At 46.4% G+C, this 24,990-nt stretch overlaps 3 protein-coding genes across 4 annotated transcripts in view; 1 reads left to right on the forward strand and 2 right to left on the reverse strand.

Moving 5' to 3' along the window:
* Window positions 1-13,912, forward strand: part of bmp6 (bone morphogenetic protein 6) — a 26,995-nt gene extending 13,083 nt beyond the window's left edge. Inside the window, exons 2-7 of the mRNA XM_029146788.3 lie at window positions 1,946-2,138; window positions 3,801-3,949; window positions 4,034-4,231; window positions 10,370-10,446; window positions 10,807-10,917; window positions 11,282-13,912. Coding sequence (XP_029002621.1) covers window positions 1,946-2,138; window positions 3,801-3,949; window positions 4,034-4,231; window positions 10,370-10,446; window positions 10,807-10,917; window positions 11,282-11,431 — 878 coding nt within the window. The 3' untranslated portion in view covers window positions 11,432-13,912. The remainder of the gene's footprint in view (window positions 1-1,945; window positions 2,139-3,800; window positions 3,950-4,033; window positions 4,232-10,369; window positions 10,447-10,806; window positions 10,918-11,281) is intronic.
* Window positions 1-24,990, reverse strand: part of fen1 (flap structure-specific endonuclease 1) — a 210,552-nt gene that overhangs the window by 70,903 nt on the left and 114,659 nt on the right. The window lies entirely within an intron of this gene.
* txndc5 (thioredoxin domain containing 5) lies at window positions 12,722-19,066 on the reverse strand. Of its 2 annotated transcripts, none has more exons than XM_029146791.3 (10): window positions 18,746-19,066; window positions 17,647-17,799; window positions 17,211-17,316; window positions 17,033-17,129; window positions 16,452-16,567; window positions 16,053-16,139; window positions 15,682-15,834; window positions 15,391-15,473; window positions 15,029-15,158; window positions 12,722-14,685 (listed from the first exon to the last, which is right to left on the reverse strand). In XM_029146791.3, exons 1-10 carry the CDS (start codon window positions 18,928-18,930, stop codon window positions 14,563-14,565), a joined length of 1,233 nt encoding a protein of 410 aa, XP_029002624.1. In that variant the 5' UTR covers window positions 18,931-19,066; the 3' UTR covers window positions 12,722-14,562. The 2 variants fall into 2 exon arrangements, with proteins under 2 accessions (XP_029002624.1, XP_029002623.1); XM_029146790.3 differs by having other exon boundaries at window positions 15,676-15,834.

The following is a 24,990-nucleotide window of genomic DNA, read 5'->3' on the forward strand; positions in this document are numbered from 1 at the left end:
TGTTTTAGCCCAGTCAAACCACTTTTCTGCAGGATCAGAATGTTTTTAGCGAACACAGGAAGCTGCTACAGGACCAGACTATTAACACTGGCTACACAGCGTTTCAAGGCGCGTTCACGTGATGTCGCACACAACCCATAAACGCCTTAAAGGCTAAAAATCAGCTCCGTTCTCTTTGTGAAGCGCAACAAACCTGTGCTGAAATGGCAGGAAGGCAGAGAAAACTGGACCTCAGCTCTTCCGGCTTCTTGCAGCACATGTAGTAAATATTAGCTACGTAAAACTCCTCGCTGCCTACATTTTATCAAAGAGTCCTGGTGCCAAGAAAAGTCAGTATATTCCCAAACAGGGAATATAAAGTTTCTAGCTGTCGGTCTCAAAGCCCGGGGGTGTTGAGGGGAGCGTTGTAAAGTCATTTAGAGTAGCATGACCTCTGCTGAAGGCCTCCGCGCACAGACACACAAGCTCAGCTGATCTATTCACCCTTCAGCACAGGCCCGGCCTCCGTATCACACACATCTACTGTGACATGTGTGTGTGTGGGCAGCCCGCGGAGCCGGATGATGAAACGGCCACTGTCACATGTGATAGAAATCGCCGCGGCGCTGATGTGAATAGCACGTTGTTCACGATAGGTGGTGTCCTGCTGCTCAGCGGAAAGTGTTCGCAGCGCCGAGCGGCAGAAGCGGCGCCGTCGCAACCCGACACGTTCGTTTGATTCCACCCTCGCTCGGTTTCCATCAGACGTCCGGCTAAACGGCGCGATCCCCCGCTCCGCGCTGACGCGGGGCGTTTATGTCATTTTGTTACATCTGGGGGATGAGGCCCGCTTTGACCCGACCTTCCTGGGTGTGGGTACGAGGTGGGGCTGGCACTGCAGCGAGAGCCTGATTGGTTCCAGCGTTCTCACATCAACACAATTTTCTGTTCAGCCGTGATGCAGGGGAACAAACTGTGTCATTGGTCCATTCTGGGCGGGTCCCCACATCATAAAATTACCGGAAAGTTTTGACGTGGCTGGCTCAGGTACAAGAACCAAACTGGTGTTCCCTCAGGTTTGGGCTTATGACAGTATCAGCTTCAAAACAAAAGGATATATCTGTTAAAACGCAGCCACCATGTTCCACTTTCACCTGTTTATTTGTTACAGTATATTTCCTGTTTCCCAGTTTGTCTCCACTTCTCCACTTCCAGCCAGAGTGATGATGATGATGATGATGATGATGATGATGATGATGATGATGGTAGTATATAGCATACGATGAAGTGTTTAAGTCAGCAGGAGTGTAAGAGCAGTACGACTGTGCTGCATTTACTTCTCAGCTGCTTGTATATTTCTGTACACAACCTTCTAATTGTATTCATCACGGCCCTCTATTGGTTTCCCTCTGTGTGTGTGTGTGTGTGTGTGTGTGTGTGTGTGTGTGTGTGTGTGTGTGTGTGTGTGTGTGTGTGTGTGTGTGTGTGTGTGTGTGTTGCCTCTGCAGCCTCCTTTGCTGTGGGAGAAAAACCTCCAGCTGCGACAGGAACTGAGAGCACATTATCATTATGGCTCATATTGCATTTAAAACATAGGAGGGAGCGCATTTGTTGGTTTTTGTCATTTCACGCTGTGTGAAGTGGTCACAGAATGTCTTTACGTCCTCTGCCACCAAAAAAAAAAGAAATCATGGGCTTTTGCTTCTGGACTGATGACAACAGGGATTTATTTAGGGAAACTGGAAGCCACAAAACCTATTAGACCTTAACTATAAATCACGTGAACATTTTAAAGGCCTCTATGGTCGACCTCAGCTGAGCGTCTGCAACAAGGATGAAGCCAAGCGAAGGTCAACAACAATGGCTAAGATGCCTAATTATACACGCAATCAAAGCACGACTTTGTTCTGTTTCTGTCTGTGTGTGGACAACGTCATGACGCCGTGCGTTTGCTTCCGTCCCACAGTGGAGCACGACAGGGAGCTGTCTCCGCAGCGGCGTCACCACAAGGAGTTCAAGTTCAACCCCTCGCAGATCCCCGAGGGCGAGGCCGTCACGGCGGCGGAGTTCCGCCTCTACAAGGAGTGCGTGAGCCTGGCCTTCCACAACGACACCTTCCTGCTCAAGGTCTACCAGGTGCTGAAGGAGCACCCTGACAGGTAGCGCCCGCGCAAAAAGCCACCATTTTTGACCCTAATTAAAAAAATCTGCATTTGAACGCCTGAAGTGAAACCACTGCACGGTTTTACTGTGTAAACTGGGACTTTGCATCACATGTGGAGACTGGGAGATACCCAGTAGAATGAGTTTGGGCCATGGCCATCTCGAGGTAAAAATGGCCGCTGCAGATCAATAACGTCAGGACGCCTGTGAAAGCAGCACTATAGTTTTCTACGCGTATTAAGAGCTGCTTATTTTCTGCATTCCTTTATTCCTACAAGGGGCCGGTTTGTGCTCGGCAGCCTGAAGGTAAAGCCTTTTATTTTTGGAGATATTTGGAGATTAAAGGGTCCATATATCTCCAATTTCAGTATTATTGCAGGACAGGTTTTTTACCTTGAAGTAAATTACACCCTGGATGGTTCACAATTGGGCGGAGAAAAAGCGCTGCTCTGTGTTTATGCTACGAGCCGTAGGTGTGAATTTACGGCGCTCCACGTGTCCAGCGAGGAAACGGAGCACGTTTCGTTGGGACTGGTTTGGATTTGGCATAAATCTCCTTAGTCTGGAAAAAAAGATGAGTTTCATTCATCCAAGATAATAATAATAATGTTTTTCCCCGTTTTGCACCTTTGGTAAAGCGGCCACACAGCAGGGAGCCCGTTAGCTTTTCCCGCGCCTCCTTTTCCCATAAAAGCCTCTGAGCCGCAACCGCAGAGCGCTTAATTAGCTCCGCGCCGTTGTGCTTTGCATCTGATCGAACAGGGGTGGTTTCACTCACAGCGGGCAAAGAATGTGACACATCACCATGGCCAGAATGCAGCACGACGCATGAGGCGTCGAAGGACAGAAAGCTGGTTTTAATTGAGCAGCAATCGTACTGCGATTATGAATAGTTATTGTCTTAACAGACTTGTTGTCATCATCTTACAGCACAAATCCACTTTCCAAGCAGATGTGAAAGCCAGACCCCTCTCTCCCACCTGGTGTTAAAAACTTTTTACAGCCACTGACAAGACTTATAAAGGAGATTTATTGTATCAGAAAAACACAACTTTGACCTGTAACCTTTTTATTCCAGTTCATTTAAGCAGGCAGTCGGCCCGTTCTACAGCAGGTAGTCGTCCCTGTGACGTGGCCTTGTTTCAGCTGAGCAACGCTCCAACAAGCTAATGAGCAGCGAACGGGGTCGCCGACGCGTGACTGCAGGGGCATTCTCCAAACTCCTGGGCGAGCGTGACCCCCGTAATGGGCCGACGGGACCGTGGACCCTCTTATCACTCGCTCTTCCCTCTCTTTTCACCCAAGCCCCCGCTCCCGGAGCCCGATTTTCCCCCGACGAAGATGACGCGAAGCGTTGTAAATGATATAAACATACCCGTGGCGCAGTCCCAAAGCTTTAAGTCCTTCCTCTTCCTCGTCCCCGAGAGAGGTCGAGTGCATGGTCAAATCTACAGCGCAGCACAATAAAGTGTATCCCGGCGCTTTTTTAAGAGCAGCTATCCATCTTCCTGTCATGTTGTTATGATACCGTTACCCTGACAAAGCTAAGAGCTCCCAGCTCCCAGCGGCACTTTCTACTGCGCTGACGACTGCTTGGGTTTTGTCTGGTCCGCTTGATCGGGCGATCTTTCACCTGAGCTCTCTTCCCTGACCTTCAGAGAGGCGGACCTGTTCCTGCTGGAGTCGCGCAGGTTATGGGCCGCTCAGGAGGGGTGGCTGGAGTTCGACATCACCGCCACCAGCAACCTGTGGGTGATGAGCCCGGTCCACAACCTGGGCCTGCAGGTCAGCGTGGAAACCAGCAGCGGTGAGATCTTCATTTCCACGTCACTCTGATAATGCACTGACGTTAGTAGCAAACTGGACCCCGGGGTTTTGTGTCTTCAAACAGGACAGAGCGTCAGCTTCAAGGAGGTGGGGCTCCTGGGCCGGGCCGGGCCCCTGGAGAAGCAGCCGTTCATGGTGGCCTTCTTCAAAGTCAGCGAGGTGCGGGTCCGCGCGGCCCGTTCCACCGGGGGCAAACGCCGGCAGCAGAACCGCAACCGATCCACGCAGCCGCAGGAGGGATCCAGAGGGCCGGGCCCAGCAGGTGAGCCAGCAGCACCGGCACCGGACCTCAACCCGGGTCGGGGATCAAATCCGACCCCAGCGCGCGTCTAACCTGAGAGCAGAGGAGCAGCACGTGTCCGGAGGCTGCGCGTGAGTCGTCCTCTGATGAATTGGACCTGACTTCAGCTCCGTCGCACTAATCAGCTCCCGTCAGACAGAAATCCCAGCGTAGCGATCAAGTCCAAAACCTCCTCTCTTTTTTCCCCTTTTCACCGGTGCCCCTCTGAATCTGCAGCGTCGCCTGAGAATATCGTGCTCGTCCAGGCAAGATGTAGAAAGTGAATTAGGCAAAGTGAAAAGCAAACACTGCTAATAATGAGAGAAGCATTACGAGCGGCATCAAGTGCTGGTGAACGATATTTCACATGGCAAATCCGTCCTACGGGGTGACCTCATACCCTGTTCCTCCTTCTCTGCAGCACATGACGTAATGGGCAGGTAAATGGCCCGCGTTATTAAGCTTCCAGCATTAAATGAAACCCCTGCCTCTCACCTGCTGTGGAGCTCTGGCCAGACTTTACAGGAGCTGCCTCTGTGAGGCCTCATTGTGCGCCGCCGCGCTCCATAAAGCTGCCTCTCAGGGAGCCTGTTGTTAATATGGGCCTGATCCTGGGCTAATATGACACGTGAAGTATCGTGTTAATATTAAGCCTTTCACGGCTCAGGGCGCTGCTTCAAAGCTGCGTGCGAGCTGCGATCCGCGCGTGCAGCAGTGACTAACGTCTGCAGCGGCCGAACACCTCTATGCGTGTCTGGAAATGAGTGCATTTGAAGGTTGGTGCTTTCTGTGTGGACGCCTTTTAAGAAGGACGGGTCATTTCGTCCTCTCTGCAGGTGAGACCTGGGGTCGTCTTCACGGGTAGCAGCCGGGGTTGCAGGTTGAAATCCCGCGGGGCTTTTTCTCAGTAATTGCGCTCAGATGAAAGCGCTGCCTGACATAACAGAGAACAAAGACGGGCCGTTTGCGCTGCTCCGGGACGTTAGCGTAGCGCGCGCTCGCTGCTTCGCCCCAGCTGTCACCTTTGGCTCGAGACGTTTTGAAGATGCGCCGGCGGAGCGCACATGTGCTCACAATGTGGGTTAGCGGTGCTGGACTGGATGTCGTCTCGCGTGAAAGGCGAACGAAATGGCAGTTTTAGACCGTCTGCTGCGCGACTCAAATTAGATTAGACGGTGGTCTGTCCGCGATCTGCTTCAGCCTCACAACAGGGACAATCTGTTAAATAGGCCATTTTGGACTTTACATAACCCAAAACATCAAGACCTCTGCGCCTCGCCACTCGGGACGGCCGGGAGTGTAAATATTTAGATCCTGCACAGGAAGCAGGGACCCCCCCCCCAACACCACCACCAACCTCGCTCCGGCCCGGTGTCCGCGTGCGGCGGCCTGCTGGTTCTGGACGGGACGGGGAGGATCCGCCAGGAATCCAGGAGGGCATATGGTTTCAATACGGCATCACGCACTCCAGAGACGGGGAGGAGGACAGGATGGATGTGGAGCATCCGTCTCTCTGCGCTCTCGCGGGGAGAAACAAAATGTGGACATTGACCCCCCCCCCCCCCCCCGCCGCCACCCCCACCCCCCTTTTTTTTCAGTTTGGCCCCAGAACTACAGTACATCAATTCAGGCCACCGCGGCTCAGACTAAAAGGTAGCATTTCACCGATAATTCACCCTGATGCTCGTTGAGGAGCGAAAAACATCAGATCTGACGCCAGAAAGCGCCGGCGTGTTTGTTTTTAATTGCTCTAGCGTGCAATCTGTGTGTTTTCTAAAAATATGCCCGAGTCGCACACTGCCGACCTGTCTGGTTGAGCAGAGCCCCATTTAGCGTCTCTCCATCAGTTCGGTGCCACTTGCAACAATTTAAGACGTCACAGCCCATTTTGTCCCATAACATTTTGATTGTTTTAATTATTTAGAGGTCTTTCTCAGTCTGCTAATGTTATAAAAAAGCACTTTAACTGGAAAACTTTATTTTCCCAACGTTATTCCCTTTGAGCTTTGGGCTTTTATTTTCTCATTTTCACAGTTGTACGACATGTGCTATCAAATGTTTTCCAGATGACTACGAATGACAAATTCAGCCAAATACATTTCTGCATTATTAGTTAGATAATTGTGCGATTACACCGTTGTGTAATAAATCAGCAATAAATCAACTTTTTAGTTTTTTTTCCCCCATAGAAGCAGACGATTTGTGTCTTTTTAAGCAACTGTTGGGCAAAGTGGGCTTTTTTTTAAAATGCTCTTCTCCCTCAGATGTAAGCTCAGAGGAGCATGCGTGAATATTTCTGTCAGCAGGACGCTTCCACCCCCTCTGGGTGTTGCCTGATGTGTGCGCGGTGGAAAATGCTGCCGTGTACTTTGCCAAAAGAACAATGCAACACCTTTAAAGGTAATTTGGGGTTTTGTGGGCGAAGAAGGGAGGTAATGGGACTCGGGCTGGGCTTTGGCTGCGGGGGAAGTTAACAACCATCTGGGAAGGAATATCACATCCCATTGCAGCGAAGGGCGGCCTGTAATTAGGCCCAGCCAGTCATTAGCTGCATAACTAAAAGACTGACCGCGCTAACAGTATCGCTTAAAGAATTATAATAACGCGGTGCTCGGCCGGCTCTGTTTTTTCATCTGCCTCTTTCCCCCTCCCTCGTCCTCTTCGACCGCCTTCCCCGCCCGACCTTTTGTTTACCGTTGGAGTAATTAGACGTGGCAGAGCTCCCTCGCAGGGTTTAATAACCCCTGTGATGAAAGACAGGAAGAAAGATAAACTCCAGTAGTAAGTGGTGGTGGAGGGAGGAGCGCCGTCAGCGGCACCGGTGACGTCCTCCTTTCATCTCCTCACGGCCGTTGGGACTCGCTCCTTCTTCCTTTATTCTGGCTTGAGGACCCTGATTTTATTTTAACCATGGTCCGTATAGCACCGAGGGCTCCGTCATGGCGGCGGCCTCGACGGCACTTTGTGTAATTGCTAGTGTAAACGCTGCAAATCTTTTTTCGGTCCAAAATGAGTCCTGATTTGAGAAATTACAGGAGCAAAGCATGGACTTAGAGAAGCGGTTGGAGAGACTGTGGCCTGTGTTGAACATGCAAATGTAAAACTCACATAGCTCCTTGGTGGGACACCTGGGCTGTTGTATCATCACTATGACATGAGAAAGGCCACCTTTAGCCTATGGCTGGTGAATGAATGGCAGGCAGTGCAGCGACGGGTTAACACGAGTCCAGGACACAGACAGAGAGTATATAGAGCGTCTATGGGTTTTAGTGTCACATGATCAAATGCCTGTTTGTCTATGCACTCTAAGAGAAACATTTCCAGTCTGAACACTATATGGACCAGAACCACGGCTTCCATTTCCGTCCACATCACCACGTTATTAAAACAAATACTTATTTCTTTCCATGTAATGTACAAATATTTAGTGGGAAGAGAGAGGTCTATTTTTTGTAAAGTTATTTTAAATACACATGTAGATTTTAGTTTTTATAATTAGATATCAGTAGTAGTAGTGCGCAACATGGTCTAATAATCATAATGTGGTAGGTTTTTCTCCGCTCTCTGTCAAGGAAAAAGAAATGAATGGGAGCCTAATAGCAGTAGCTGTGTGGCATAAAATTTTTACAGGCAGGAAGGGGAGATGTGGTTTATGGGCACCACAGATCTGGGCTTTTACACTAAATGAAAGCCCACAGTAAATATCAGCTTTATTCCGCTTAAAGAAACCCACAGAGTGTAAATGGCTTTGAAGAGAGGTGCAAGGAAAAATGACTTGTGTGTCGAGAAAGGATGAAAAGGCAATACGCTCCTGAAAGCCTGGGATCTACGACGAGAGATTGAAGTGAAGCATTGTAGGATTTATATCACCTCATAACAGGAACAGACTTTTTAATTCCACTTGTCCATCGCAGTACATTTAGGCTGTGACTGTCTGTCGAAGTCACCTCGAGGTCACGTCAGGTCAGCCAGGCCCCTCAGCCAATCAGCCTTCTCCTTTCCACAGCCCACTTCCTCTCTCCTTGGATGTTTCCTGTGCACACTAAAATCAAATAGAAAAGTTGTAATACAAATCTATCCATCACGCAGCAGTCGGTGTAGGAAGGGCTTGTTGACTCTGTTTAATCCAAACGCTCTCAGCTGCTGCGGACGTTGGCGGGTCACTCGGTCCACGGGGAGGAAGGCCGGACGGCGGCCGGACCAGGTATCCGAGGGTTTCATCCGCGCCTGAGCCCACGTCCACGCCGTGTGAGCACATGAGCAGACGCCCAGAGGAGCTGCGCTTCCTATTGGACAGGAAGGAGCGGGGGGAAACACCTGACCGGGTCCCACGGTTCCAGACGACCCTTTGACCCCACCCCCGTCCACCGACTGTTACAAGCAGCGCGGCGCCTTTCATTTCTCGTACGGCTGGATGCCCTTAAACGTTACTGGGAACACCTGCGCATTTTACGCCCAGAAACCGTTTCCAGGTCCCTCTTTCCCCTCGCGAGATGAATCCAGCATCCAGCTCGCTCTCCCCTCGGAGTCTCTTTTAGATGCTTGAGATGAGTCCAGACAAAACACATGGGTCTGGGCCGTGCAGTCTGCGCGTCTGCTCAGGGTGAACTTCGACTCGATGATGAAATCTTAATGCAACTAGCGCTGGCGAACTCAAATTACAACTTTCCCCTTTTGATGAGTGGCTAAGTGGTTTTGGGCCGTTCACCAGACAAACATCAGCCCGTTTGTGTGCGCCTGTGAGTGTGTGCCTGCATGTTTGTGGGGTTATGAATGATAGAGGCAAATAAATGAAGTGTGTGTGTGTGTGTGCGTGTGTGCGCGTGTGTGTGTGCGTGTGCGTGTGTGTGTGCGTGTGCGTGTGTGTGTGTGTGCGTGTGTGCGCGTGTGCGCGTGTGCACGTGTGCGCGTGTGCACGTGTGCGCGCGTGTGTGTGCGTGTGCGTGTGTGTGTGTGTGTGTGCGTGTGTGCGTGTGTGCGCGTGTGCACGTGTGTGTGCATGTGCGTGTGTGTGTGTGTGTGTGTGTGTGTGCGTGTGTGCGTGTGTGCGCGTGTGCACGTGTGTGTGCGTGTGCGTGTGCGTGTGCGTGTGCGTGTGCGTGTGCGTGTGCGTGTGTGTGTGTGTGTGTGTGTGTGTGTGTGTGTGTGTGTCCAGCTAACTAAACAAGGCTGCTGTTGGCGAGTTGCTGGGTGGCGGCTGTGGGTGACAAACCCCCGTCTACACTCCACTGACTCACTCTGTGTCACTGACAGGATTAAACACACGCTTGTGTGGAAAAAAAACGGAACAAACCCAAACACACCGTGCGCTTTGCGTGCGCAGATATGCGTCTGAACATTCTGTATAGGCTCCTCTATTCATGTGTATTAATACACAGCGTTGGTTCCAATAGACGAGGCTACCGCTCATCGGATCCAGGCTGCTGTGTGAAGTTATTGTCGCCTCTTCCAGGGTAGAAGAGGAGTCCAAAATAGCAAAAATACACAAGTGCTGTGAGGTTTTCTGCCAGAACAGTTGGTTAACAGATTTATACTTAACTCTGCGATGTGAGAATGTGCAAACCGACGACCAGCTGCAATTAAAATCATTGGACTGGAGGATTTACTCAAGGGCCGCTAAGTGTCTGTGTGTCTGTCCACACAGCAGGCGACATCATTCCTGTCACTGTGTCTCTCACCTATTTGTAAAGAAAAACTAAATGGAAATTAATTGACAAGTTGGTGTCACCGTCCTGACTTCAGCCTTCAGACCTCCGTGGCTTTAAAGGCACCAGACCTGAACCTGGGCCGGTTTGCAGCCGCCTGTCGACCCGTGCCACCGGTCTCGGCCACGTTGGACTGTCTCCTGATGAATTGGCAGCAGATGCGTGTGAAGCGCGCACGGCGCCGCGGCCGCTCTAACGAGCAGTTGTGGCCGCGCTCGGGCCGACACCCTCGTATGCGCCTCCGCCCAGCGCATTACGCCAGGCGTTCTCTGTTATTCTTCTGCTCCCAGGATTCTAGATGCAGTGCGTCACTTTCGCGTGCTTTAATTGCCGCGGTCCCGTCACTCGTGTAAAGGACCACGTACGGCAGCATTCAGATTGTGCGTGTGTGACACGATGTGCCGCTGTGTTGCAGATTATAACAGCAGCGATCAGAAGACGGCGTGCAGGCGACACGAGCTCTACGTCAGCTTCAGCGAGCTCGGCTGGCAGGTAACAGTGACACACGCAGGTCAAAGGTCAGAGGTGACAGTTTGACGGGTCTCATCACTGAGAGTGGGATCAAACGACGGGGCGGGGTTGGACATCATTCCACATCATGTCATCAACGCAGCACTGACATCTAGAGGGAGCACACGAGCACAGAGCCACACGCACAGGAACCCCAACAGAGGTAGAGGACAGGAAGAGATAAAACAGGGAGAGATGTCCAAGAGAGGAAGCGAGGTTCAGAAACGTGAGCGGGGATTTGCCCCACAGAGGTTCCTCTAGAAGCCGTGGGACAACACAGCAGATGTTATTACTTATGATTTACTCATTTGTCCTGTTTGATTTCATTCGCTCGGATTAAAGGACTGGATCATTGCTCCCGAGGGCTACGCGGCCAACTACTGTGATGGAGAGTGCTCCTTCCCCCTCAACGCACACATGAACGCCACCAACCACGCCATTGTGCAGACACTGGTAAGACCTCGGCCTCGGTCGTCCTACTGTAGGTCACCGTCTCACATCCAGCTGTTGTAGCTTTGAGTTTATCCTGATCATGTTGAGGTGACGCCACGGCGAGTCTATCAAAAGTTACCACTGCATTGTGGGAAATGTAGTGTGCTTTTTGGCTTCTGGTTCTATAATTTAAGCAACCTTCTTAAAAACTGATTTCTTACAATAATGTACAATAGTAATCTAGTTTACTTGATTTCCTTGAACTTCAAGGTCCCTTTAAGGCCGCTGGGTTGTGTATCCTGCAGTATAAAACCTATAAGTGCATTTGGATAGAAGCTACTCCACTGTACTTGTGTTTTATTGAAGCATCTGCTGTGATTTTCAGGTACACCTGATGAACCCAGAGAACGTCCCGAAGCCATGCTGCGCCCCCACCAAGCTGCACGCCATCTCCGTGCTCTACTTCGACGACAACTCCAACGTCATACTGAAGAAATACAAGAACATGGTGGTGCGGGCCTGCGGCTGCCACTGACGCCGGCCGACGACCTGGAAAGCTTAAAGGCGTAAAGATGGGCTGGCAAAGGGCTGTGGAGGCACCAGTGACTCCTGGGTGAGGTAGACTTCAAGCAGAACCCGGTTTCTGGCCCAAAGGATTATCCACCTTTTAAGATCTGCTTCCACCGCTACAACGGAAACCTCGGTCTGAGAGAACAAGAGGGGTTTGAGGTAAAATGAGCGGACGGTTGTCACCTAGAGGCAACTTTACCCACTGAGCCCCCGTCATCTGCTCCTTCGGCTGTGGAGAGGTGTCTTCACTTCATGAATGCCTGTGTGTGCGCATGGTGCACGAAGGAGAGTCACAGTCTGTATATCACGTGTTTATGAAGAGGCTGCTGCAGCTTCTCCCTGAGAGGCCGAGGGCCTCACTGAAGAGTTGTGGGGCCGGTCAGAGTGCTGCTTTACGTTCTCTTCTCCTCTCATAAAAAAAGAACTAGTTCTTAGAGGAGGTTTGAATAACTTCGCATCTACAGAACACGACCCTGGATGGTAGTCGCAGCAAGCCAAGCCGTCAATGACATCACCTGGTCAAATGACAGGAAACATGTCGAAATGTTTGTCAGGTGGGCAAATACAAACCTAGCCTTCGGTGTCAGTCTAATACTAAATGAATAATACATTGGAGTTAGTAGATTCATATTTCCTTCGTCTTTTTTTTCACAAGCCATATTTGCCTTCCTAAAATATAATATGAACTGAACCAAAGTGACCACAGACTATTTTAGTAGTGCACGACTCCAAATATCGTCCGTGTCAATATTTGCCAGGCTCACGTTGAGCTGCGATTCACCAGGCTGATTCAACACGAAGCGCGTCGCGGCTGGACTCCTGTTTTTTCTCAGAAACACGGAAGAATACGGCCTTATCCCTCCGACGCACCGCACTTCCACGTCGCTGTACTCGCAGAGTTCACAAACGTTTCCACCCCTGACAACCCATCAAGAGATCGTGGAAAAAACATTTAGCCAGTCAAAAACAGCCGTCACGTCGGGTTCGACATCAAGTTTCTTTTATTTCTTTTTCAACCCTGAAGGTAGAATTGATGGAGATCTGTGTCCAGTGGCGACATCTTTGTTACTGTGAGCTTTGAATGACTTTGGGTCTTTTTTTAGAGTGTATTTTAATGGCAAACTAATACCAGTAAGAATCAAAGTAGCTTGTGTGCCTAACCATCATAAATTACAAAATATACCTCTGGTAAGCTGCTGTTTACATTTGTGATCATGTTTAGACTGTTTTCTGTAAATACTTGTACATTCTCAGCTTATTTATTGCACCTTTTATTAAAAACAAAATCACATACCGTATTAACAGACAGATGCAAGAACAAAATGAAAGTACAAACTTATTTTTGAAAAAGTATGAAATCTCATGTTACAATTTGCTTTTACTCAGCCTTTTGTACAACAAACAAATGGGCAGTGCACAACCCAAGAAAAACACAAAGCACTGTCACTGGAGTTTTTAGACTATGTACTATCCATAAAAACTTTTACTTTGACAAACAAAACCTGTTGTGTCTGACTGTTTGTGTACGTGGGTTAGAAAATAGATAAAGTTCTTGATGCACAGAGCTTTTAACCTGGCTCGAAGAACATGAGCAAAAGTTGGGTTAGTCATCAACAGACTAACAAATGTCAGTTTTATTATTAAAAGCAATGCTTAAAAAACCAGACCAATAATGCTCTTTTGGAGTGCATTTAGTAATCAATGTCCAGTTCACTGGAGAGAATTGAAACCCAGCAGTAGGTGTGTTGCAACATATTTCATTTAGGTCTTTGATTGTTATGATGGCCTAGAAATCTAGATCTAGAAATATTATTTGACCAGGAGCAGCTGTACGAAGCTGCTATACCCTGTATTCAATCAAAAAAGGTCACAAATCACAACGACCACCTGACCCTGAGCTGGAGTTTGTAAGAGTTTTCACAGATACTTTGTCTAACCACAGAAGACTGATTGTAAAATAGCAACATGACCAAGCCAAAAAAAAAGTTGAGTAAGCATTTAGTGCCCCAATCCAAGTAGAATATTCTCCTGTGCAAGAAAAATAATTTCTTCATTCTATTAATAAAACTACCCACAAGCCTTTTCTGCTGCACCAGCTGGTTCCCCAACACTGACAAAATCCAACCCCAGTTTGAGAATTATAGCACTAATTTTTGCATTCACATTTTTGTGCTACACTGAAGAGAACATAACATTTCACGCCAAAAAGACAATAAACCAGAAGTAATTATAGAAATTTAAAGCAACATGGGTCAGGCCTGAGATCCTTAAAGCCAAATGTAGAGGGATAAGTCAGTTAGAATGTGCCCTGTCCAGGTCAGTTACAACATTAGGAGTAAAATAATGTTGCGGCTGTTATACAGGAATGGGAAGATTTTTTTTTTGTTTGACTGGACCATAAGATCTTTAACATTTTTGTGACATTACAAAAAAAAAAACAAAGTAATCTGATCTGAAGTAATGTCCCTTTGGCAAGTCAGACTCCTGGTACAACAATGAAGCCTCCATAAACTGCCCCCTCTAGTCTGCGTGGGTGTTTCCCTGAGAGTTAAGTCTGATAGGCCATTAATGGCGTGGACAGGAAGTATGTCAACTTAACACTTCGCTTATGTGGGTGACACAAAGCAAACAATCTTATAAGTGGCAGTACCATAAAAATTATGATTGATGATAAAAATGAAATAAAACAAAATAAAATTCAAACAGCTACAGGAAGTAGGTCAGAAACAATGTTTTTGTTTTTAAAGTAGGTAGGAAGTAGGATATTTGTCATTCAGTGACTGATTGACCAGTGCTTGTAAAGTGGTTGTCAGACATATTACTTCATTTGCACACCCAACCAGCAGAACAGTGTTCTCCCTAAAAAGGAGATCTGAGGTTAAGACACCAGCAATGAGAAATACATTCATATCCCAAATACTTTACTGAATCAGTTTGTCTTTGAACACCAAAGAATAGTGGCTTCAGTCCATCGCTGGCTGACTCCTTTGTGAAGATAATCCCGAGTGGAGAGAGAGTAAGAGAGAGTTGGCAAGTGTAGGAGCGAGTGGTGTCCTACTGGCCGCTGCTGAGTGATGGGAGCTGGCATGACTGTTCCTACAGCTCGTCTTTCGCCTGCCGCATCACAAAGTTGTGCAGACTCTCCAGGTCCCGGCCACCGTGATGCTCATCGCCCTGCTCTCCCGCCCTGAACACGATCAACGTGGGGTACCCTTGCACCTGGACAGAAAGAATGTTTGTGCTCAACCCTCCTTTTTATTTTTAAACCAGCATACAGTGGAATATTTTATCATTACTGTCTCCAGGTGTTGAATATGCAGGTTATGCTAAGACTTAAAAATACCAGCCAGGTTTTAAAATGTAACATTGAATTTTATTTATCATTGTTAATCATCAGTCAAATTGAAAAGCTGTTCAGTGGATCATTAACTTCAACACAGCAACTCTGTGAAAAACATCTAAAATACAGTAAAAACTGGTTTAAATGCATTATAAAAGTTTTTTATTGTTTTTTTTTTTATTTACTTAAATAGTAAGTATAACAGTTGATGTCTATACTTACAGAGTACTTGTTGCAGAGTGAGCGCTCAACAGTGCAGTCCACTTTGGCTATCTTGACATCGGAGAGGCCTGGGAAGTCCTTCTTGGAAAGATCCTCCCATGTTGGAGCGAGATGCTTACAGTGACCGCACCTAGACACCAGGATGAAACCAATTACATCCTGGAAACAGACTGATAAATATTTTATGTAAAAATTTGAGACAGGGCCTTTTTTTGATAGAAATAAAATAAGTCTGGGATAATAATTGTCTAATGATTGCAAATATTAACCCATTCAGTTGTTAAATCTAACTTACATGCTAGCGTAGACTTATTTTGTTTAAATACATGTAAACGTTACTTGTTCCAGAGTGGAATTTTTACCATGGAGCATAGAATTTAATGAAGGTGATGCCCTTGGCCACAGTCTCATCAAAGTTGGTCTCCGTCAGGACCAACACGTTGGACTGTAGAGAGCAAAGGAAAAGACTGTTGAGGTGATGTTGTAATAACTAGTCCAAAAATGTAAGTAGGTTCTTTATTTTGGATAGAAGCAGCCTTGTCTTGGACACTATGTGCTCTGTTTGGGAAAGTAAAAAGATGCACCTCCAGAATCCAGGAAGTACAAGGTGAACATAAATCTAGCTTCTTTCTGCATTTCACACCCACCTTTACCTCCTCTCTGACTGGCTCATCAGTGGGGATCTCATTTGAGTCTTGATGCTCATCAGGTTTCTCCTCTTGTTCCTCGACAGTAGCAGCCTTGAGCTGGCTGTCCACAAAGTCTTTAAAAGAGTCCAGGTCTCTTTTTCCTTTGTACTGCTCTATCTACAGAGACACAAACGCACATACAAAGAGATGTTGAAAAGTTACAGTTATTGTATTGCTACAACCTAGAAAGGGTTACAAAATGGCCTCACAGGGTTGTTAGCAGGAAATCTAACAAAATGTTAAAGATAAGTCTTGTGACAGTCCGTGAGCTGAAATGTACGTGCATGCAGAGTTTACATGCCAAATGTAAGTAATGTCTAAAACTACTTCCATACCTTCTTTCCCTGGTAGAAGAAAATCAGTGTGGGGTATCCTCTTATGCCGTTGTCAGAACACACCTCATAGTGCTGTGTGCAGTCCACCTAAACACAAGTCAATAAGTTATAACATATGAAAAACAGACACTTCCAATCTGTTTCAGAGGTGTTTAATGCAATGCAAACAGATGTATAATCATATGATGGGGATCCTGTTCTGTCAGGTTGACCATGTGATTGTTTTACTTCCTTTGTTTGCATCAGAAAAGCTAACAGAGCCCTGCTTAACATTACAGCACATAAAACAAGGTGATAAAACTGTAGTTAAGATTTTACTCATGTCACATATTGCAATGCACTTTTTTACTACTTGACATGAATTGTTGCATGAACATAGACACAATGTGATGGACCAACCTTTCCTATCTTGACTTCCTCAGAGTGCTCAAAAGTAGTGGCCATCTGCTCCCAGGTTGGTGCCATGGCTTTACAGTGGCCACACCACGGAGCGAAGAACTTAATAAAATGAGCACCTAAGGAAAGTGGGAGGCAATGAATGAGCAAGAGCTTATCCTCAATTTAAACCCTGAACACAAACCATAAACCATATTTTTACTTCAAAATCAAAGCACTGGAAATCAGAGTTTAACAGTCGTAATTTCAACAACACCTTTATTGTGAGCACCATTTATTTTTGTAGTAATTTTCTGAAAAGCCAGAAAAATGAAGTCATAGTAGACCAGTGTTACACAGTTGATTTGTGCTGACTGAGGTTGTAGACTGTGGCTCAGCTGCTTGTGTTAAAATGCTATGTAAATCAAGGCAAAAAGGGTGAGAAAGTGTGCTCAGTGTGGCCAAAACCTGAAAGCATGTTAAAAAAAACTGTTTATCCGTTAGAGCAGGATGCAGCTGCACAAAGCAAACTCATTTGCCTACATAGTACGGCACTTTCAAGAAGTATTGTTCAGCTTATCACACATCTCATACTACATCTTTACCTTTGGCTATGTGGGTCTTAAAGTTGAGAGCAGTGAGTTCATACATGCCCTGTTTGGGCTCTGGGGCTTTGGGAGGCTCCAGTTCACTCTCTGGTTCCTAGAAGACACACAAGTATATATGAACATGATTGGAGTTGCACTAGTTGGTATACTAGAGAGACAATATAACAGCACTCACTGAGGGCTCCTCCTGGAGAGTCTTCAGCATCCACGTCTCTAGAGACTGCAGATCTCGGGCCCCCTGGTACTTAACTGCCTCCTGATCTGGCTTAAACAACATTAGCCTACATGAGACAAAAATGAAAGTGAACTGATTATACTGTGTCATATAGATATTTTTCTGATATATATAAAGACACCTTCATGCTCTGAAACTCATTGACTTGGATGGACAATTTTCTATTTCCTTTACAGGACATTGTAATGTGTCTGTCAATCATTACCCAGAGTCAGCTGTGTTTGCACTGAGCAATATCTACCATTTAAGAGGATGCCATTAAAATACTGACACAATATTCACCGGTAACTAAATAAAGGTCAAAGTCACATCTGTCAATCAGCAACAAAAACGACTGAACACTTGTAAGATGTAACGTGGAAAGCATTGTACTTACGTGGGGTAGCCTCTAACTCCGTGGACATTGGAGCAGAACTTGGTGTCTTGAACACAGTCCACTTTTACCACGTACACTGGGGGGTCGTCCATACTGTTGTACTTGTCTGCCAGCTCGTTCCACGTCGGCTGTAACCTCTGGCAATGGCCGCACCTGGACAGATACAAAAACAGTGCATATATTGTCAGTGTGAGAGAAGCCAGTATAAAAAAAGTATTTTACTAATGGTCAAATATATCTTTCAAATCATTTGTATAATTAAATACCATCATTTACAAATACCTTGTCTGAACAAACCTTCTCTGAACTTCACTTTCAGAGAAAATGTGGAGTTACATTCATTGTAACCCATTCCATAAAGGTATAAATGTTAATGGTTCATCTGTGCTATATATATATATATATATAACTATATTCTTAGAAATATAAATTCTAGCGATGAGAACTACTGAAGGTTTTAATGATTTACTCTATCTGAAAGATCCATAAAGGAAAAGGTTTTAACATTAAATCAAGTTTTATCTACAACTAACTCACTTTATGTAGAACGTTAAATTAGATGAACGAACTCAACTTCCTTATTTCATTGTGAACTGCGGACACTCGCAGCCTCTGACGGCAGACCCCACTTTGGATGCACTGACACAATCAGTGTGTGCCACGTAAGCGCAGCTTCTCCAAGCACAACTTTAAACAGTGATAAATGCGAAGTCTGCACTAACTAAGAAAAGGGGGGGAACGACTCTTTAATGGCCTCAGGCTAAACATTTTTAATGCCCGGTCAACATGTAAACCGTTATCACCGAGGCCCAGAACGTGAAAAGTGTCTTTCATTCGCTCCAGTGCAGCTAGCTAACTGTTCGGCTATGCTACCTAGCAGCTAGGCTAGCCACACCGGTTGTTTCCCAAGTGGAGAGGCTCTGCAGCGTTAGCATGCTAGCTTGCCTGCTAACTTGCCGGTTACTTCTAATCCCGTATTAACAGGTTGTTTTAACCCCATTTCCACCGTATAACAGAGATGCTAAAGTGAGACAGAGGTCACGTGATCGCATTTTCGCTGTAACGGTGTCTGAAACAAACTCGGTAAGTGTTCACTCACCACGGGGCGTAAAACATGACAAAGTGGGGTGCAGTGGGCACCGCCTCGTTGAACATCTCCACCGTGTACGTGTGCTTAGCATGCTCGTCTTCCTCGGCTTCGGCGTCGCAGAACACGCCGGCTAGCAGCAATGACAAATGAATAAAACACAGCGCGAATTGCGCGCAGCTCTTTGCTGAAGCCATGGTGAATCTCTGTGGCCGAGCGCTGTCTGTGCTGGTGCGAACGGACCCGACTTGCTCCGCTCCGGCAGGCTCCGTGTGAAGGAATGCGGGCTCTGGATTGGTTACGCGCAAATGGAGCTTGCTGTGTTTGCAGGCGGACGCGCCATCGGGATGATGTGTAGATCTGTTGTTGCCCGCGAGCGCCTCGTCCGCGGCTAAGGTGCGCAGGTAGGCGGGTTGGGTGGTTTGTCCTACCGCGGATAAATGTGCTTAGTGTAACATGCCACGTTTTACAGTTTAACACGTTTTAAATTCCACCCATCTCTTCCTGTGCCGAAACTGGACAGGTAGCATATGTGGCACTGCCAACAATAATAGTGATTCATTACTTTACAATATGGATGCATTCTGAGTTTAGAAAAACACATAACTGTGGCAAAACCCCTTATAATCCCTAATCATCTTTAATTTTAAAAATACACATTAAAATTGTGTCCCCCTATCTGTACAGTACCTTCATCACATGCTTCATCTGTGTGTTTCTCAATTTAATGAAAATGATGAATGCCAACCACAATAAGTGTAGAATTTAGTCCTCATTTCCAACTTGAAAAAAGGTGAAGGTGATTTAACAGTCACCGAAAACGGATGCTTTTCTACTGATTTTGGTGGCTTCAACAGCTGCACCTGAAAGGTCTTCCTGTCAGATGAAGTACTCTGCGATTCACACAATATTTCTATACAAATAAATTCTGAATACATAATACTACATAAAATGGTCAATAAATGCTAGTGAAATCATACATTAATAAGAATAACAATAATTTAGGAAACACAGTGAAGACGTTTATGGCGACGCCAAGCTGGTTGATTATAAATGGTCCACTTAGTTCCACTCAACTACTTTGACAGGCAACATAAGTATCTTTCACACTTAATAATTTTTTCTCATATGTGAATGGTATGAATTTGTAATGATAAAATGTAAATTTGTAAATCCTAACGTTAACATTTTGCTTTAACTACAAACATACATGCAGCACACCTCAGGTTTTGCATCAGAGAAGGTCAACAGACCAGATGGACTGTTGGTTTGCTTCACCAGCGGTCAGATATGAGTCAGAGTTGCCTCCTCATCATGACTGGAAACAGTGCTGGAGAGTGAGAACATATTAAAGCAAATATAATCAATCCAATTTATTACATTGGATAAATACAGTAGTGTCTCCTGTGGGGGCTGTAGTCTTGCGTAATGGCAACGGTGGGTGTAAATCACGCATTTATTCCCACAACACAGTGCGTTTCTGTATGTTCCCAGAGTAGCAAGTACCTGCCTCTCTCACTGGATTAAAAGCCCTTTGGCAGGTTTTAATACAGTCATGATTTCATAAAAGCGAGTGGAGACATAGGCTTCGTACAGTATTTCTCTTTAATCATCCCTTTTCCTTTCTTGACAACAGGAAGAGTGGGAAAGGAAAGGAAGAGGTTACGCCATGGAAACAGACAGATGTCGCCCACAGCAGCGCTACGGCACCATGCGCTTCACAACACTATTCCAGACTGTCACAGTTTATTCACATATCCAGGCCTCCTTTAATGTCTATATATTGTAACAGTGGGCAAAATGATCCTACCATACGCAGCACGCGTTTGAAGTTAGACGTATATATCTAGAGGCTGAGGTGTTTATTAGGTGCTCTGTGCGGAGACGGATGTATCGGCCTGGATAACCACTGAAGTTCCCCTGTTACACACAGACATGCTCTAAAAGCTGCTTTAATTGCAGGAAGGGACTAAAACGTTGGGTCTGTAAATACCCCGTGTATGACTTTAATGCATTAGACTGAAAGTAATATTTATACACACCTCTAAGGCATTAAGTAAAAATAAGTTCATGTTTCAGTCTTACTTTATTATTTCTCTATTATAATAAAACCTGTTGGGCCTCCTTTTCCTACACGTTGGCTACGGTGAGAACTTCCTCGCACACGTGACAGAGACAACGACTGGGGTCTGCGTTCTGCGCTGCCAGGGAACACGCTGACACAACCTCAGCGAGGGCTTTCTGGAGTCTTTCACGGGCTATTTTTGACCACGTCGAAGTCTATCATGCAAACATGTGGGGATTCACCCCGCTGTCCTTCTGCAGAAGCACTTTCAAAGCTGACTGCCCACAACGGGACACCACGCAATAAGAAGCCATTGTGTTTCCATTGGAAACATTAGAAATCTGTGTCCATAAAACCAGGATGTGGCCAACGGGGGGTTTACCAGTGTCATTATCCAACAGTCCTACACGAAAACAGAGGTATAAAAAAAGGGAAAGCCCCGCGTGCTTGCATCTGGGTGGCTAAAATGCAAGGAGGAAATAAAAGGAAATACAAAAAAAAACGGTTGAAACCATTTGGGAAAGCCTAGAAAGAGCAAGTGTTCAACTGAAGATGGAAAGGAGGTTGCGGCTGGCTGCGGGTTACCATGACAACCGTGCCGTATCCCCAGCGTCCTGTTGCTCTCTGCGAGCTTCAGGTGGATGATTAAAGTGGTGCCAGGCCTCCTGAAATATCTACAAGGCAGGAATTACTGTCTTTTTCCATTATGCTTTTGTACTTACAGAGTCCATCTGCTGCTTCTGTAAACATGCTGGACATTGAAATTATTGAGAGGCAATCGGAGGAGGTTTTATATCTCAGATTCCCCTAAAATCTGCATATATATAGGTTCACGCCCTCTATTTAGACTAATCCATGTTATCATTCATCATTATTATATATTCATTATATTCGTCATTTAAGTAATATACTATCAGATCGTCTCTACAGGATATAGATGTTTCACCTTCTGTGTCACCTGCCAACACATTGACTTTCTGATCCTGTTTACACACCAGCAACCGGCTGCTTTTTTAAAAAAAACCCAGCACTGATGAATGTTCAAACACGTCGCCCGAGGTGAAGCTTTACAGGTGGTGACAGGACCCACCTCCACTTGAAGCCTGTGTCTCACAGACACGTCTTGGTCCCGGGCCCTGACTGTAAAAAGCTCCACTTCCTACTGGTAAAGCCATCAGGATGTACTTGCCAGAGCGCGAGGGCTTGAGGTGGGGCAGCGCGAGAGGCAGATGAACGAAGAAAACAAGGCAGATGAAAAAAGGAGCTCTGGCTTTTTGGACGTCCTGATCTTTCCAGATTTGGTGCCAGCACTTCAGGCTATGGACCACGACTGCTGGTGCTGCAGCGGGAGCGTTTTCAGCGCTGCGGTTTGTTGCAGTACCTGGGTTCCCACCAGCTCCCACCAATATGTGTCTCAGTGGATCTGACAGAGAAAACAGGTTTTGCCAACAAAGATCAAAAGCAATGACGCACACTAGGATTATTTGATAAAGCCTCTTTACTCTTTCCTTAGTTGTCCTCTTCATTCTTCATCTTCATCACCTTCACCGACCTACATGTTTACAGTTGTGATTGACACTGATTGACTGTGTTGACACGTCCAGGTCCTACAGTGACGCCCTGTGGCCACAGCTCAGGAGTAACAGCTGTAAACAGGTGCAGGTATTAGAGTTTAGTGACAAACTCTGGGTGTTTTTTCCCAAAACACATAATCAGAAAACCAGCACTCATCATAAAATTCTCAGCTTCAGCAGATGCAGAACGAATAGATTCACATCAGAGTGTTAACCACAACCTTTATTATCTATTTTGACAAATATATTAATATCATGCAATACTATGTTTCTCTAAATGAATGAAGTCTCTTAATTAACCCACAATAATTGTTTTAATTGTAATATATATTCATGTTTTTATTAGATCTGTGGTTAATTACTGATGAATGATTTACACACACACATACAGATTTTCTGCTTCTCATTTTTTTTATTTTATTTGGAATTTATTAAAACATGATGCTTAGACATTAAATGTGCAATCAAGTGAAGAAAAGGGATATTTTAGAAAACAATATTTCATATAAAGGAGTCATAAATGTCATCAATAACCAAGGGAGCTTCACGTTCCCTGTTTAAAAGTCAACTATTTCTTTCTATGTTAACATTCTGATGCTTTATAAAGAGCTTTAGTACCTGCTCTCCATGCGCCAGGCTTTTTATTTTCTGGTTTTGAAAAAAGAAATTACAGTTGCTGTCACCCTCTTACTGGTACTCTGGCTCGCTCTCATGGAAAATGTAAAAAGGGGCCCAGCCTCGTTGAGGTCAGGCTAACATTGCCAGTGGCCAAGTCACAAAACAGATGTTTACTGTTTTCCTAAGGATGATTTGTTCTCTGCTTAATATTGACTTGGGTCCAACCACAACCCAGCAGCGCGTCGCGCTGAAGTGGTCAGACAGGGCATGATGTGTGAACCAGATGTGTGTGTTTCATTGTAGTGGCTCGTATTGAGCCCCTCCATCAGCCGGGGGGGTCCTTCGGGTGGGCCTCTGGTTCTGACAGGTGTCTGCAGGCGTTCTGGTGGGTCCCGGGTCCGGCAGGAAGCGGGTGTCTGTCTGTGAGCTCCGTGTCGCCCTCGGTGCGAGGCAGCCACAGGCCCTAACGCTCCGTCCACAGCAGTCATTAAGCTCAGCGCCGGCCTGTTAATAATGTGCTTGAGTTGGCAGCGCGGCGGCAGCAGGTGCCGGGAGGACGGTCCTGGAGCTACTGCTCCGCACCTGCTTTGATCCGCAGGCCAAGCTCTCCTTCCTCTTGCTCTCGTCACTGCTTCCTCAGCGTCATTGCTCCATTCTCCCTTATCGTCTCGGCTCTTCTTACCCCATTGCTACTGTTCGCTAAACGTGCCTTTTTCCGTCTCTCTCCTACTCCGTTACCTTTTTACTCGGACCTTTTCGTTCCTCTTTCCCATTTTTCCACTTTTTTCCTCCTCCGCGTCTTTTTTCCAACTCCATCCAGTTGCTTTCTCTTCTCCTTATTCATACATGCTAAAGAGCTTAGCTGTACTTCAGCCACACATCTGCTGGACCTCAACGACACTACCAGGTGCAGAGCACGCGGTCCAAGTTTAAATTAGCATCCAATGGATTACTGAAAGCGGAGAAGCAAAGGTTTGGAAGTGGTTAACAGGGAAACGAGGATGATTCAGTCAGACAGTTCCCTCATAAAGAAAGAACAAGTGGACGGCGGGCGCGAAAAACAGGTTCTCTTCATCGTCCGGTTTCCGCTGGATGATGCCACCCTCCCATTATCCAGCAGGATTCCGTGATAAACCTGGGAATTCATTCCCTGCCACAGCGACGAGCTCCGAAAGCAGCAGAGGAGCCCTAAATCACGACGCTCCCTCTGCCTCGCTTCCCTGCTGCGATGATGTGTTTATGCTGCTGCATTTTTGCATTACAGGTGTTGCAGGTTTCAACTCAAGAAAAACATTGTAGTGTGTGTGAAGTTTGCCAAAAAGTCCTGTGACACTTCACAACCATACTGGGAAAAGGATTTGTGGACTGATGAAGCTAAACTGTTTGGCCTCAATTAAGGCCGGACAGTGGCGACTATTTGTGTTTTAGCAGCTTATACAACCAAATTTGGATTTGGATGTTGATTATAGTCTGGAGTCTTTACGTTTTTATATTAAAATGAGCTAGGACAAGTTCAGATAACAAGCTGCTGCCTGAAACTGTGATGAATCATCTTAACTGATTTAAATAAAGCACAATAAAGCTACTATAATATGAATCTCTGCCTTTATGAAATAAATTTTGTCAGAAGGAACACGGACCCCTCTGTCCCTGCTTGCTCTTCATTCTCAGGCTCAAGGTAAAGCTATTACACTTGAAACGAAGCAGCTGCTATGGGTTGAGAGGGACGACAAGGGGGGCGATGAACAGTGGAGCCCAGAGCCGACCCGGGGCCCTGAAGGAGAGGGCCTTTAATGACGAAGCTCACTCCCATGCATTCCTCAGCCAAGAGCCTAGGCCTCCCTGGAGAAAGCTGGGATGAACACACACACACACACACACACACACACACACACACACACACACACACACACACACACACACACACACACACACACACACACACACACACACGTTCCTCCATCCCAGGACTCATTGTTCTGTCAGTCAGGATGACAGCA

The sequence above is a fragment of the Betta splendens genome, chromosome 4, assembly GCF_900634795.4.
Source record: "Betta splendens chromosome 4, fBetSpl5.4, whole genome shotgun sequence".
Taxonomy (NCBI): Eukaryota; Metazoa; Chordata; class Actinopteri; order Anabantiformes; family Osphronemidae; genus Betta; species Betta splendens.

What these genes read in the sequence shown, in the direction of transcription:
- txndc5 (XM_029146790.3), bottom strand. Translation starts at nt 18,930, where the DNA reads ATGGCTTCAGCAAAGAGCTGCGCGCAATTCGCGCTGTGTTTTATTCAT. An exon ending in CTCTCCAGGAGGAGCCCTCA is followed by an intron (nt 17,130 to 17,210) that starts GTGAGTGCTGTT and finishes TGTGTCTTCTAG; the next exon opens with GAACCAGAGAGTGAACTGGA. An exon ending in ATTAAATTCTATGCTCCATG is followed by an intron (nt 15,159 to 15,390) that starts GTAAAAATTCCA and finishes CCTGGTGTCTAG; the next exon opens with GTGCGGTCACTGTAAGCATC.